Below are 14,769 nucleotides of genomic sequence, written 5' to 3' on the forward strand. Positions count from 1 at the left end.
ATCACAAGAAATGATCACAAGATTAGCCGAGTTCATGCATGAGCACCAAATACACACAGAGATACCAAAGTAGTAAGTCTCAACTCAAAGGTCTTAAACTGACTTTACAAATTCTACTATGTTCTCTTTTTTTTAAAAAAAGAAAGAAGAAGGTTAAGGCAGTAACAGACACCTCATGGGGGGCAGTGGCGGCGGCAATAAAGTCTGTGTGTAAAAACACTCACAATCATGCAGATGACCATATCTGAATTCAAAGCGCTTGCCAAACAATCGGTTCCAGCTCAGAAGGGGCAAGCAGAATCTGAGATGAATCTGTAGGTGTTTGGGAATGCATAATTCAAACCACTGGAGATTTTTTTTAAAAGAGTCTTATTAATTTGTGACAGGACACCTTTCATTTATAGAATGGGAATTCGTTTTTAGAATAGGCATCTTGTGGATTAAACTTTTTTAAAAATAGTGGAGGTTGGTAACCCCCCAAAGTGTCAGTGCTCTAAACTCCATACATCCAACCTACTCCAGCTCTGCCCACCCAAGGTTCCTCCTGGTTCAATGTATATTTTTCAAGATCATGCTCACTTTTACAATGCTTAAGTGATCCTGGGAAAAATTATTATGATTCTGGCCATGGCAGGGTGCTTAAAGGAAGTAAGGGGTAACTTATTATTTATTTAAGTGAATGCAATCATTATAAGCAGGTAAAAGCTTTTGAACTTAAAAATAACTGTTCTTATTCAGCTTCTGACACTAATGATTCACAGAAAGGTCAGAACTACATATTGCATGTAGCTTTATGATTATTTCCTCCTGTTTGTTTTGTTTTAAAGTGTAGCGCAGAGGCCGTGATAGGGCCACATTGCAAAGGGGGAAGGGGCTTCCCCTTTACACCATTTTGCTGTTGAAATTTGCTACCCCAAGCTGTTTCTCCCACTTATGCAGAAAAATTACAGGCACCCTACATAGTAGTTCTTTCCTAAAACCTACAAAAATTGGAGCTTGGTAACAGGGTTATAAATGTTTCGATTAGTTATGGGGAAAATCTCCAATGATTTCTTTGAAGCCCTATCTGGAAACATGGTGGCCCTACCCAACAAGGAAAATTGGCTGTAGTTCTGCAGGTAGTTTTTCAAAACAGAATGCACTGGTGTCATGGTATCCTAAAAAGGCCAATGATGAGAGAGAAGGTGTTCACCATTCACCTACATCATGCTTCCAGCTGTGCTCTGAAGTACCCAACTGGAAGCATGAGTGATTCCCATGAGGTTATACCCTAAACTAATGGGACATCAAAATATGCAAGCAGGTACAGTATTTGTAGATCAGCAATATACCCAAGCTCTGACATGGGTAGCCCAAGCTAGCCTGATCTCATCAGATCTTGGAAGCTAAGCTGTGTCAGCCCTGGTTAGTACTTGGATGGGAGACCATCAAGGCTTGCTTTGCAGAGGCAGACAATGGCAACCACCTCTGAATATCTCTTGCCTCAAAAACCCTACTGGGTCACCATAAGTCAGCTGCGACTTGACATATAGATATGGATATCCTCCTTTAAACAATTATTTTAATTCCTCAACTTATTTATTTTATTTTTTAAAATTATTTCATTTCCTCTAGAGACAAATCTAATCTTTCTACGCAGGAAAGCAACTATGTCTAGATTCCTCTTGGAGATATACAATTATACTTGAGAAACAACATCTCTTTTTCAAAGGAATAAATTTTGATTTAAAAAGTTGTGTTTTTTTTTCAAAATGAACGGCTTTAAAAAAAAACACCTTTTAGTAAGGACATAGAGTTTTAGGAATGACTTGAGGCCACAGAAGTTACATGTGTTTTGTCACTAGTGTGTGCTCACCTCCCCAACCACAGAGTGAGAAGTGAGTGGGTTCTTGTCTCTGACCTCTCACTTGTTTTGGGGGCAATTGCAAGGAACCCTGCTGTTTCTGATAGGTTCTGAAGATCAGTGTGACAACAGAGATCTCACCATGCATTTTCCCAAGCCATCTGGGACCATCTGTGATCTTACACTAGATTTTGGAGGAACTTATAAGCAGCAGAGGAAGCACAAGATCAGTGGTAACCACAAAAACGAGCTAACTAGTATGGCAAGCCAAAATTAACCGACTTCTGATCACGTTGTTCACTAAGGATAATGATACAGCATTACTATCAGGAAGGGCTTTTCATCTTGGAGTCACTAGCTTAACACCTGTTAGAAATCTCTGTCACTATGGTCATGCTTGAACACACGAACACATGAAGGTGCCTTATACTGAATCAGACCCTTGGTCCATCAAAATCAGTATTGTCTACTCAGACCAGCAGCAGCTCTCCAGGGTCTCAGGCAGAGGTCTTTCACATCACCTACTTGCCTAGTCCCTTTAACTGGAGATGCCAGGGATTGAACCTGGGACCTTCTGCTTGCCAAGCAGATACTCTACCATTGAGACACAGCCCCTTCCCACAACACAAAACTGCAGACCATATAAGCCACAGCCCCTCCCCAAAACATACAACTGAGAAACTAAAAGCTTCCTTTCTGTGACTCCATCGGAAAAATCTCCATGTTCATGGGACAAGTTGCTATTAATGCTTGATTGAGTTACATCCTCTGAGTTAATGTACACATGAACATATATGAAGCCGGACTCAGAGCAGGTAACAACATGATAAAACATTAATTAAAACATAGTAAAAACAAATTAAAACATATTAAAACATACTATAAAGTCATATTTCATTATATTACAATAAAAATGGCATTCCCTTTACTTGCCGCCACTAAACAGGCCTGGTGAACAGTGGACCCCCAATCTACTTGGGGGGGAGATGGGGAGGCCAGCAGGAAGATGAAAATGAGGAAGGACTTGCGGCTGCCCTCAGATGTAGGCCTGGCGGAACAGTTCCATTTTACAGGCCCTGCGGAACTCCTTCAGATCCCGCAGGGCCCTGATGTTACTTGGGAGACTGTTCCACCAGGCCAGGGCCAGGGCTGAAAAAGCCCTGGCCCTTGTCGAGGACAGCCACACACTCCGCAGGCCAGATTGGAAGTCCTTTCTTCTAAATGCCGCATCTAACACGTACAATTCTGCCAATTCTACCTATTAAGAGCACAGTCCTCATCTTCTAATATTTCTGAGATTTTTTTTTAAGATTGCTGTTAGCCCTGCTAGACCTATTGTTGTGTATAAATCATTGCGATGATGATGATGATTGATGATGATGATGTAACCTGTACAGAGTTGGCCACATCTCCATTTTCAATTATTTGTGTTATGTTTTTTTTCATTTCTCAAAGTTGCCCAAGGGATTGGCTCCACAACAGCTGACAACGGCTCAGATTCACTCACAGTTAGTTTTTAGGTCTTGGGCCTTAACATTTGCTCTTTTAACTGTTGTTGAATCATGAGCACCTCCTGTTAGGGTTGTCAACTGGCCAGGGTAATAATGTATTGTCCCTATAACAGATGCTTAATGTGTACAAATGGGCAGTTACAGCTTTCCGTGGCATGGAGATAAATAGCATCACCTGGTATTTGCTGCAGATCAGATGGATATTAAAAGGATATTAAAAGGATAGCTAGAGGGGCCAGTTCAAAAGTTGGCAAACCTATCCCAAATATATTCATGAGGAAACAGTTCTGGGCTTGAGGCCTTGGTCCATTCAGATACCAAGTATTAATGACTGTGGTGTTTTCTACATGGACCAGCATAGCTCTGCAACAGAATAGAGCTGCTCTCTCATCTGAAAGCTGGTTTAGCTTTAAAAATGTTTTCTCCTCTATGTAAAGATTAAAAGTGAAAATGTTTCCCTTGCTGCTCAACCCTGCATTTGGCTGGACACATTCGTTTTTATTTTATTTTTAAGATTGAGGGCATCTTCTGCTCTCGTTTTGCATGCAGACTGAGTTCAGAATATGCCCCCAGGTGGAAGGAGTTGCTGAAAACAGCATTTTGAGTGTTTTCACATCAGGAACATCCTGACTTACACGGCTTATTAAAAGCCTTTCCCAGATATATCAGGCTGATCAGAGGTCTAACGTAGTATGTGCTGCATTCAAAGGTATAATTCTGTCAATAGGTTGTTCTTCAGATGTGAAGGCACCAAAGGACCGACACAGGCAATTATGTCTTTGCGTACTGGAGCAATAGTTTCTCAGAACCTTTGACCATCTTTGGACCATGCTTTCATATCACCTGGAAGGAGAGTCAGGGATGCTTTAGGCAGATGCTGCATTTACCTGATCCTGCATAGGTCTCTAGTTTGTACAAACTCTTAAACAATTAGTATCATTTCTGCTTCAATCTTCACAAAAAAACATTAGGACATAAGAAAAGCCATGCTGGATCAGACCAAGGCCCATCAAGTCCAGCAGTCTGTTCACACAGTGGCCAACCAGGTGCCTCTAGGAAGCCCCCAAACAAGATAACTGCAGCAGCACCATCCTGCCTGTGTTCCACAGCACCTAATATAATAGGCATGCTCCTCTAATCCTGGAGAGAATAGGCATGAATAATGACTCGTATCCATTTTAACTAATAGCCATGAATACCCCTCTCCTGAATCAACATGTCCACTCCCCTCTGAACGTCTTCCAAGTTGGCAGCCATCACATTTTGGGGCAGGGAGTTCCACAATTTAACTATGCGTTGTGTGAAAAAATACTTCCTTTTATCTGTTTTGAATCTTTCACTCCCCAGCTTCAGCAGATGACCCCGCGTTCTAGTATTATGGGAGAGGGAGAAAAACTTATCCCTGTCCACTCTCTCCAAACCATGCATAATTTCACAGATTGCTGAACTCCTCCCAAGAGACCTACGTTCACACTCCCTTCCAGACTTCAGTTTTTACTGTTGGTAAGTGAATGTTACACTTTTTAGAATGTTTAATAGAACTTTGCTAAGGCACAAGCACACCTCAGTGGGTTACTCGCCACAAGGATCACTGGCACTGAGGGAGCACTTGGTTTAAGCTTCCCTCAAGTATTGCTACATTATCTGGAAATAGATATATCGTGCACACTACAATGAGAGACAAGAACCAAATATCCAGTCATGCAGTCCAAAATCTCTTTTGTGACAGCTTTATATTAGTGTAACTCCAGGTGCCCGACTCTCTCTCTCTCTCTCTCATTGTTTGTATTAGTATTCACAGAACAGAAAGAGAAGAGACTGCATTCTAAGTCCTAGGGCACAGTTCAGGGACTACACTATAAGGAATATTAATTTATCCCTTCTGAGGAATCAGGATAAAGGGTTTTACAATCAATAATTACTCTGACCTGTCCAAAGAGCCTACAGAAGAAACTACCCTTGAGCATCAGACCCATCAGAAAATCTGCACCAGTCTGCTGCTTATTTCCAACTCTGCAAATACAGCTCCTAACTGACAAATTAATATACTAGATGTTAGTTCGACATGAGAAATGCTTGCATAGAATTTGGCAAACGCTTTTTCTCTGGTATTTATCTTGAGCGTTGGAATTCCTGTCCTAGGAACTCTCGTGGTTGCTTCATTCTACAGGTTCCCTTCATCACTTAAGAAACGGTGGGAACATGGCACTCCCAGTCTGTTGCTGCTTTCTGTCACAGTGTAGCCTCCACCCTGCCCATAAATTGCAGTTCTTTTACAACTGCTTGTATGCTACCATTTCCAGAAAGGCATCTGTCCTTGTTGCTTTCAGGTATAGCTGACCTGCAATGGGTAGTGGGGAGATGGCCCTCTTTAGCTTTTGGCCACTGATACGGAATAATGGGTGCTAATGGGCAAATAAGGCAACACAGCAATAAACCTTTTGTTCCAAGTAAATCACACAAAGTGGAAGATTAATTCTATTTTGCCAGGCCGCAGATAATGCTAGTGAATTTTACTGTGGATTTTACTGTGCTGGCTAAGATTTTGGTGAAGCTGCAGTGATGTCATTGTGCAGAGAGCCAGCGTGGCATAGTGGTTAAGAGTGGGAGACTCTAATCTGGAGAACCGGGTTTGATTCCCCACTCCTCTACATGAGCGGCAGACTCTAATCTGGTGAACCAGGTTGGTTTCCCCACTCCTCCACATGAAGCCTGCTGGGTGATCTTGGGCTAGTCACAGTTCTCTCTGAAACTCTCTCAGCCCCACCTACCTCACAAGGTGCCTGTTGTGGGGGGGGGGGGAAGGTGACTAAGTTGCTTTGAGACTCTTTAAAGGTAGAGAAAATTGTGGTACGGAAACCAACTCTTCTTCTACTACTACTACCACCATGCTCACTTCTGTAGCCTGGCAGTAGCTGTTCGGTTTGTGTATTTGTAAATAAACATGAGCATGAATTGCTAGTCCACTTTCCTACAATTTGTGTAGTGGCTTAAATTTAGGGAGATTAGACAGATTCATGGAGGACAGGTCCATCAATGGATACTAGCCAAAGTGACTAAAAGGAACCTTCACATTTAGAGGAAGTAAAGCTCTGAATACTGGTACTAGGAGGCAACATCAGAAGAAGGCCTTGGCCTCTATGCCCTGATTGTGCAATTTGCTGACCATCGGATGAAACAGGATACTGGACAAGATGGACCACTAATCTGATATCCTTATGTTTGTATGTTAACTTACTGAGATGTGAGCAAGGAAACAGTTCAAATTTTATCTCAGATTTGAATTCACCAAGACTTATACAAATAACTATGCTCACCTCCACAACCTATACCATGGGGATAATAATGCTGACATACTTTACAGAGTTGGTGTAAGGATTACTGCAAAAATGAATGTGAAGTCCTTGATGTTCTAGAAAAAAGCACTGTGTAAATACTAATATTATTAATATTATACTAAAGAAATGTAGTGTTTGCCTTGAACTGCCTACCTCTGAACAAAGGGAAAACAAGAAACTACCTTAACTTTGCAAAAACAGAATATCAGCTTTAATGCAAAGATTGAACAATTAGCGCCTCAGTGATAGTGCCAGAGGAATACTGATAGACCAATTAGAGAGATTTCTTGTATTCTTAGACTTATCATGTTTTACATATAACTTACAACAGCAAAGGGAGAACTCCCTAGGTGGCCATGAAGAACAGAGGAACCACTTCCTCACTGGAGAATTATTGCTCACATCCATATGTTAGGCATGCTGTTGCCTTTGCTGTCCAGAGCAGGGATATGCTAAATTGTCCATCATCATCCCTACCCCCATATACATTTCTGCCTTCTCAAACAGTGGCATTTGAACATACAAAATACCTTCCACAGATACATGATGTTATCATCCCCTCGATGGTTTTTTGCAGGTGAGCACTGTATGTTTTTGCAGGTGAGCTCTGTATGTGCCTCATTCCCCCTTCAAAGAGCACATTGGCTTAATATCGTGCCCAGTGCTGTGATACTCATAATCATTCCCCATTTAAAGCAAAGAATAACTTGCTGTTGTACAACTGTCCATGGCCAGATGGCTACTTTTGCTCCTTCTTCATTCTGTGCAATTGGCTTAATTGTGCAACATCTGCTTCTTTTCCTTTTCTCTCTCTGCAAATCCACAATAGCTGTTTGGAAACCTATTGCTTTGTCTAGAACACTACAATGGCAAATACATGGTTTCTGATTTAGGAGAGAGAAATTTTGGGTATTTAGAGAATCCCTGATCTGTAGATATCTCCTTTCCTTTTTTTCACAGCTGCTAACATTAGTGAAGCAAAGTTAAACGGCAATTCCAGCAAGTATATCTTCCTAACATACTGTAGACTCTACAAGCAAATGAAAGAAATATATAGCCAATCTCTTTCTCTCTTTCTCTTTCTCTCTTTCTTTCTTTCTTTCTTTGATGGCTTTTCCTTACATTATTGTTGAAGTCCAGGACTCACCTGGGGATCCCAGCCCAAGAATTCAGGACAACTGACAAAGATGACTTTACCACATACAGCAGAATGAGGTGGAAATGTTGGTAGAATTCTGAAGGGAGGAAAGGTTTCCCCAGCAGGAGTAAAGGTAGCTTGGGGAAATCACAAGAAGTAGAAGTTCATGTTTTTATACCCTGCTTTTCTCTACCAAAAGGAGTCTCAAAGCAGCTTACAATCACCTCCCCCCCACACACACACAACAGGCACCTTGTGAGGTAGGTGAGTCTGGGACAGTTCTGACAGAACTGTGACTAGCCCAAGGTCACCCAGCAGGCTGCATGTGGAAGAGTGGGGAATCAAACCCAATTCTCCAGATTAGAGTCCCGCTCATGTGTAAGTGCAGGGAATCAAGCCTGGTTCTCCAGATTAGAGTCCGACACTCTTAACCACTATACCACGCTGGCTCTCTGGCAAGCATTTGTAGGAAAATCGAGCAAAGGTCAGGAAGCCCCTCTCTTCCCCCAATGCTGGTCTTCCCCTTTAAAGCACTGATCCTGTAGCTGCAGTTTATATTTTTGAAGTCTGAAAAAGAACAGCACTATAGCATTCAATATATTGTTGTATATTTACCTTCACCAGGTGTACTGTTGAATAGAATTATAAGTGTGGAAGATCCATCTTTTCTCAGCGCAAAGGCCATGCAGTAAAATGCACAACCCCCACATCAGGGCTTCCTCCATAGGCCGGTTCCACACATTATTTATTTATTTCATCTATACCCTGCTTTTCTCCTCAACAGGGACCCAAAGCAGCTTACACCCTTCTCCTCACCTCTATTTTATCCTCACAACAACCCTGTGAAGTAGGTTAGGCTGAGAGCTTGTGACTGGCCCAAAGTCATCCAGAAAGCTTCTAAAATATCCTTTTTGAGACACAGTGACCAGAACTAGGCACAATATTTCAAATGACGCCACACCACAGATCTATATGGGGACATTACAATATTGGCTGTTTTATTTTCAATTCCTTTACTAATAACCCCCAGCATAGTTTGCCTTTTTCACTGCTGCAGCACACTAGGTCGACATTTTAATTGAACTGTCCACCCAGGGTCTCATTCCCTTTCAGTTTCAGCAAGTTCAGACTCCATTATCATATACTTGAACTTGAGTTTCTTTGTTCCAGCTTGCATCACCTTACACTAACCTACACTGAACTTTGCCACATTGCTGCCCACTCACTCAATTCGTGGTGAAGTTCTTTACAGTCAGCCTTGGTTTTCACCATCCTGAATAATTTTGTGTCATCTGCAAACCTGGCCACTATACTGCTCACCCCCAGTTCTAGATCATTTTAAAACAAATTAAATAGCAATGGCCCCAGTGCCAATCTTTGGGTGACCCCGCTGCTTTCTTCCCTCCATTGTGAGAAATGCCCTTTTATTCCTATGCTTTGCCTCCTGTTGTTTGATCATTTTTTAACCCATAAGAGGACCTGTCCCATGACTGCTAAGCTTAATCAGGAGTCTTTGGTGAGGCACCTTATAAATAGTGGGTCAAAGGAATCCAATTAGCACATCCCCACAAGTCATGGCAAAATTCACCGTCTGCTTCTTTGCATGGCACTTTTCTCCTGATTTCCCATCCTAGCCAATCTAGCAGCCTCATTATTCATAATTTCAGATAAGGCTACTTGCACTATCAGAGGGGCTTGTTCCCTTTTCTACTTTTTTCTTTCAGAGACCATTTTTCTTTTACAAAGCAATTTTTCCTACCTAAATAAAGACTGCCGAATCCACTTCCTCTTTCTTCCACCTTAGCACATATCTGGTGGTTCCTGTAAAGCATGTGGAAATCTGAACTCCCTATAATTCCAAACTTCATGGGTACTGAACCACAGATTATAATTTCACATTATAAGGAAGTGTTTATTTAAACCTAGACAGAAAAGTAGCATTTGGGAGAACTCCTCTACTTTTCTTTGCTATCGTATAGTTATGGACAAAGTTATTAAATTCAGCGTTATTTTTAAATGTTTATGTATTATAATTATGATGTTAGCAGCCCTGAGCCTGGTTTTGCTGGGGGAGGGCAGGGTATAAATAAAATACATTATATTATTATTATTATTTGCTGAAAATCTCCCTCTTCCAAAGCTGCTTTTCCATAGAAGAAGCATCTACCAATATATACTGTGAATATACAGCTGTACATAATGTCTAGTCCAGCCCTTAGTTGAATCTCTTTTACAACCAGCAAGACCTTGATCAACCACAACCTCCGTTTTACAAGGATACCTTCCGCTTTCCATCTGCTGTCACAGTCACACTCCTATCTAAGCACAAACAAGTTCCACCATGCCCCAGTCCATACCAGCAGATTTCACAGGATCTTGCAGATTCCACAGTATCTTGCTGTGCAAAGATGTTCCCTAATCCATCTCAAGAGGTCTAAATTGGTACCTCTGCGTGATGCTAGGAATGTTCTGTGTGTCCTAGCTTCCTTAGAAGAGCCAAACTGGCTCAGCACCCCATGGAACTATTACCACTTTGAGGTCACGTGATCTGACCTCCTAAAATAGCTAGAGGTAGGGGAAATTTCCCCAATGGCTCACACGTCAAACTTAATCACTTGCGACTGAACTGGGCATCTTACTCCACGTAGTGCCCCATTATAATTGTAATAGTTCATGCAATGGTGAATAAAGATTGAGTCGTACACAGGAAGCAGAGACTTCCCATGAAGTGCCTGGTTGTTGATGTGGGTCATTCTTTGAGATTTCGGACATATGCCACAACTTCCTTGTCCTGCACACAGCAGTTCTCGACTACATGCCTTTTTGTCAGATTGCATTTGTCTGTTATGTCCTTATTATTCTCTACAGCCAAATAGTAGTCCTTTGGCTCAAGATCTTATCAAAGTGACACCTTTGAGGACCATTGGACCATGTCTCAGAATGTCTGCCTGGCATTATAACATTCTTCAGAAGAAGCAATCATATTTCTTAATTAATCCCTGCCGTTGCATGTTGTAATGCAAACCCTTCTTAGACTCCTCAGAGTCACTGCAGAGTATACAGAACCCTATGGTACTCTGCTGCTCTGTTTTGACCCATTTTCTGAGGACCATGCCAAGTGAGCTCATATTAGCATCGAATAAAGTCGAGTGCTTACCTGGGTTGCTCTTGGAGGTGCGCACCGGTGTATAGTGGTTTTTGGAGGATGTTCGGACTGGTGTGTTGTCTTTGGGGGAGGTATCTATAGCCGAGATAGTCTCTCTTTCACAGTGTGCTATGGGGATTGGTCCCTGCTGCCGGAGGATATCGGCCAGAGCCCTAGAAGGAAGAAAGATAGTGCAAGGTGTTCATAAAACAACATGAACAGCAAGCAAGAGTTCCTGAACTTGTCCCCACGGGACACAATGCTTCAATTTACACTTTCACACACACTGAATAATGCACTCCCAATCCACTTTCAATGCACTTTACAACTAGATGTTACTGTGTGGAACGGTAAATTCCACTTGCAAATGATTGCTGAAGTGGATTGAAAGTGCATTATTCAGTGTGTGTGAAAGCAATCAAAATAGGAGAAGATAGGAGTTACATTTTCTTTCTTGGGTGTGTGTGTGTGTGTGTGTGTGTGTGTGTGTGTACGCAATAAAGACAGGATGGGGGAATAATAAAACAGGGAGAGAAGACGCACGTAATAGTGAAAGTTCCCAACAGGCTTTTTTGGCCTGGCCGTTGCTTACTCCAAGAATTGTGACGGGTGCTGCTAGGACCGCATGAACAAGAGTCTTGATATTTTAAGCGGAAGCCACGAGAGAGCTCACAAGCACATCTTACGTATATGTTATATGAAACGCTCAGTGAAACCCCTTTCAACTACCACAGACTGATGCAACAGGAGTGGCAGTCTCCTCCAAAAATGCCTTTACCCACTTTATGAATGGCGTTTTCAAACACGGGCTTGTATCCAACCACTTTATTTATTTGTTTACTTACTTAATTTATACCCCAACTTTCTTCACAATGGGGATCTAAAGTGGCTTACATCATTCTCCTTTCCTCCCTTTTATCTTCACAACAACCCTGTCAGGTAGGTTAGGCTGAGAGTACATGACTGGCTCAAGGTCACCCAGCAATCTTCCATGGCAGAGTGAGGATTCAAACCTGGGTCTTCCAGGCTCTAGTCCAACCCTTTAACCACTACGCCACAGTGACTCTCACATTCCAAAAAAGGGTATTAAGTTTTCCTAAAAAGGGGCAGAAATTTCCACCAATTTCCTCTCCCACTATCTGCTGACCCTAGGGTTGCCAGGTCCCTCTTCGCCACCAGCGGGAGATTTTGGGGGGCGGAGCCTGAGGAGGGCAGGGTTTGGGGAGGGGAGGGACTTCAATGCCATGGAGTCCAATTGCCAAAGCACCCATATTCTCCAGGGGAACTGATCTTTATTGGCGAGAGATCCCCAAACCCCGCCCTACCTAGGCTCAGGCCCAAAAAATACCTGCCAGTTGCAAAGAGGGACCTGGCAACCCTATCCAAAAGGCTGTGCTCAGATATCAATGTAGTGTGGAACAATAAAGCACCTACAATACGTTTACTTCATTACGTATGGTATTTTAATTGAATGTTCAACAAGAACAGGAATGAGACTTCTAACACAAGCTACAACAAAAAAACCAGCAAAGATCCACCTGCCATGGGGAGGTCCTTTAGGAGGGCATCAAGAGGAGGACATAGAATTTCAGAAAGGAAGAAGATCCTGAAGCAGGTTCTTCCTTCCTTACCCACCAAGACTTAGGCAGACTCAATGCTCTCTGGCAGTTGCCAACCTCCAGGTACTATCTGGAGATCTCCTGTTATTACAACTGATCTTCAGCTGATAAAGATCAGTTCACCTGGAGAAAATGGCTGCTTTGGCAATTGGACTCTATGGCATTGAAGGCTCTCCTCTCCCAAAACCCCACCCTCCTCAAGCTCCATCCCAAAAACCTTCTGCCATGGCAAAGAGGGACCTGGCAACCCTATCCCTATGCAATGTAAACAACCTGCTGATACCTTATTATTAAGGTACTTCCCTTTCCATTATTTGGGGTGGGAAGGGGTCAGATATATCCTGCTTTATTCTTGCAGTTCCAGTGTTGAGCAGAGTAGCACTCCAACAGTGCAATCCTGGGCAGCGTTACTCCATTCTAAACTGCTGAAATCAATGGGCTTAGACTGCATAGGATTGGACTGGATTTCGCAGATCCTTGCACACAGCTCTCTGCATGGTCCCCTGTGGAGTTGAAAGTTTATACTGGGATGGTGGACCCAGTAAGTATAGTAAGTTTTAAAGAAGGGAACCAGTTCAAAATGTTTAAAAATCGTGGTTACGAAGTACTAGCCATTTCTCCAGGACGTCCCACTTAAGTGAAACGGAATTGTACAACAGCATTGCTATGTTCCCATATTGTATCCCGTCAGCACTGCCTTTGCCATGTAAAAAGCTGGCTGAAAAACCTATTCAAGTTGAACCCTTGAATTTAAATTGGTGCGGTTTAGCATGTTATCAGGACAAAATGATTTTTTAAGGAGCTTGTTTTTGATTTACAAATATTATGATAATACAAGGTTTCCAATTCTCTTCCATTTTTACATAACTGAACAGCATCCAAAAGGTTTATCATTTTTTTTTCTTCCCTTTAAAATACTTCTATAAACATTACAGGGCAAAAGGGGAAAAATGGAAATCATTAGGGTACATTTGGACACAATTTAAATGCATTTAGAGGCAAGGGAAGAAAAAGAAATAAGGGGAAACATGCAACATCACCAAATTCAGAAATGCCAGAACATTTTGTGAAATAATACTGTTAAATGTAATAATGTCTTTTTCCTTTCCGAAGATGCCAGTTTCACAAAAGGTTTTGAATTTTTAAAAATTTCCACCAATATTACTCACTAAGAACTGTAGGGGAGACAAGAAAGACGTTACCCAGGTTCTGTATAAAATGCATCTGCATTAAACACTGCAACACTAAGACGCTTCTCACAGTAAGCTGCCTTTGCAGACATTTGAGATATTGAGAATGTTAGACACTGCAGAACACAAATGAAAAGCAACATCTGGATTACTTTCTTGATGTAGCCAAGAGCTACAAAAGTCTCTTCCAAGAGCCACAGAAGGACGGAATTGAAGAAGCTTTAAAGCTGATACAATCTGATAGGCTCCATTCTCTCAAGTGGGGAAACCTTGTTATCAGTAAAGCTGGAAAATAACAGAATTATTCCTTGCATTATTGTGTATACTGATGGTGCTCCTTAGACCCGAAAGTGCAATATGAAAACAGCTCATTTAACTAAAGCATTTCAGCTCCATAACCCTTCTGGGTTGCAAATAATTCCTTTCTTCCATCTACATGGCAAAAGTCATATAAACAAAGAGTAAAGAGTGCCAGTAGCAGTGTGTGTAAAGTGCCGTCAAGTCGCAGCCGACTTATGGCGACCCCTTTTTGAGGGGTTTTCCATGGCAAGAGACTAACAGAGGTGGTTTGCCAGTGCCTTCCTCTGCACAGCAACCCTGGTATTCTTTGGTGGTCTCCCATCCAAATACTAACCAGGGCTGACCCTGCTTAGCTTCTGAGATCTGACGAGATCAGGCTAGCCTGGGCCCCCTATGTGTGTGTGTAAAGTGCCGTCAAGTCGCAGCCGACTTATGGCGACCTCTTTTTGGGGGGTTTCATGGCAAGAGACTAACAGAGGTGGTTTGCATGCCTTCCTCTGCACAGCAACCCTGGTATTCTTTGGTGGTCTCCCATCCAAATACTAACCAGGGCTGACCCTGCTTAGCTTCTGAGATCTGACGAGATTAGGCTAGCCTGGGCCATCCAGGTCAGGGCCCAGTAGCAGTACTGGGGGGGGGGGAATCCTCATTGTGCTCAATGGTGTCCTAAGAAGGAAGATGTGAT

At 42.3% G+C, this 14,769-nt stretch overlaps 1 protein-coding gene across 1 annotated transcript in view; it reads right to left on the reverse strand.

Moving 5' to 3' along the window:
* SHISA6 (shisa family member 6) overlaps positions 1–14,769 on the reverse strand; it is a 392,897-nt gene that overhangs the window by 352,729 nt on the left and 25,399 nt on the right. Inside the window, exon 2 of the mRNA XM_056858695.1 lies at positions 10,988–11,148. Within this exon, the coding sequence (XP_056714673.1) occupies positions 10,988–11,148 (161 nt within the window). The remainder of the gene's footprint in view (positions 1–10,987; positions 11,149–14,769) is intronic.

The sequence above is a fragment of the Euleptes europaea genome, chromosome 1 (assembly GCF_029931775.1).
Source record: "Euleptes europaea isolate rEulEur1 chromosome 1, rEulEur1.hap1, whole genome shotgun sequence".
Lineage (NCBI taxonomy): Eukaryota > Metazoa > Chordata > Lepidosauria > Squamata > Sphaerodactylidae > Euleptes > Euleptes europaea.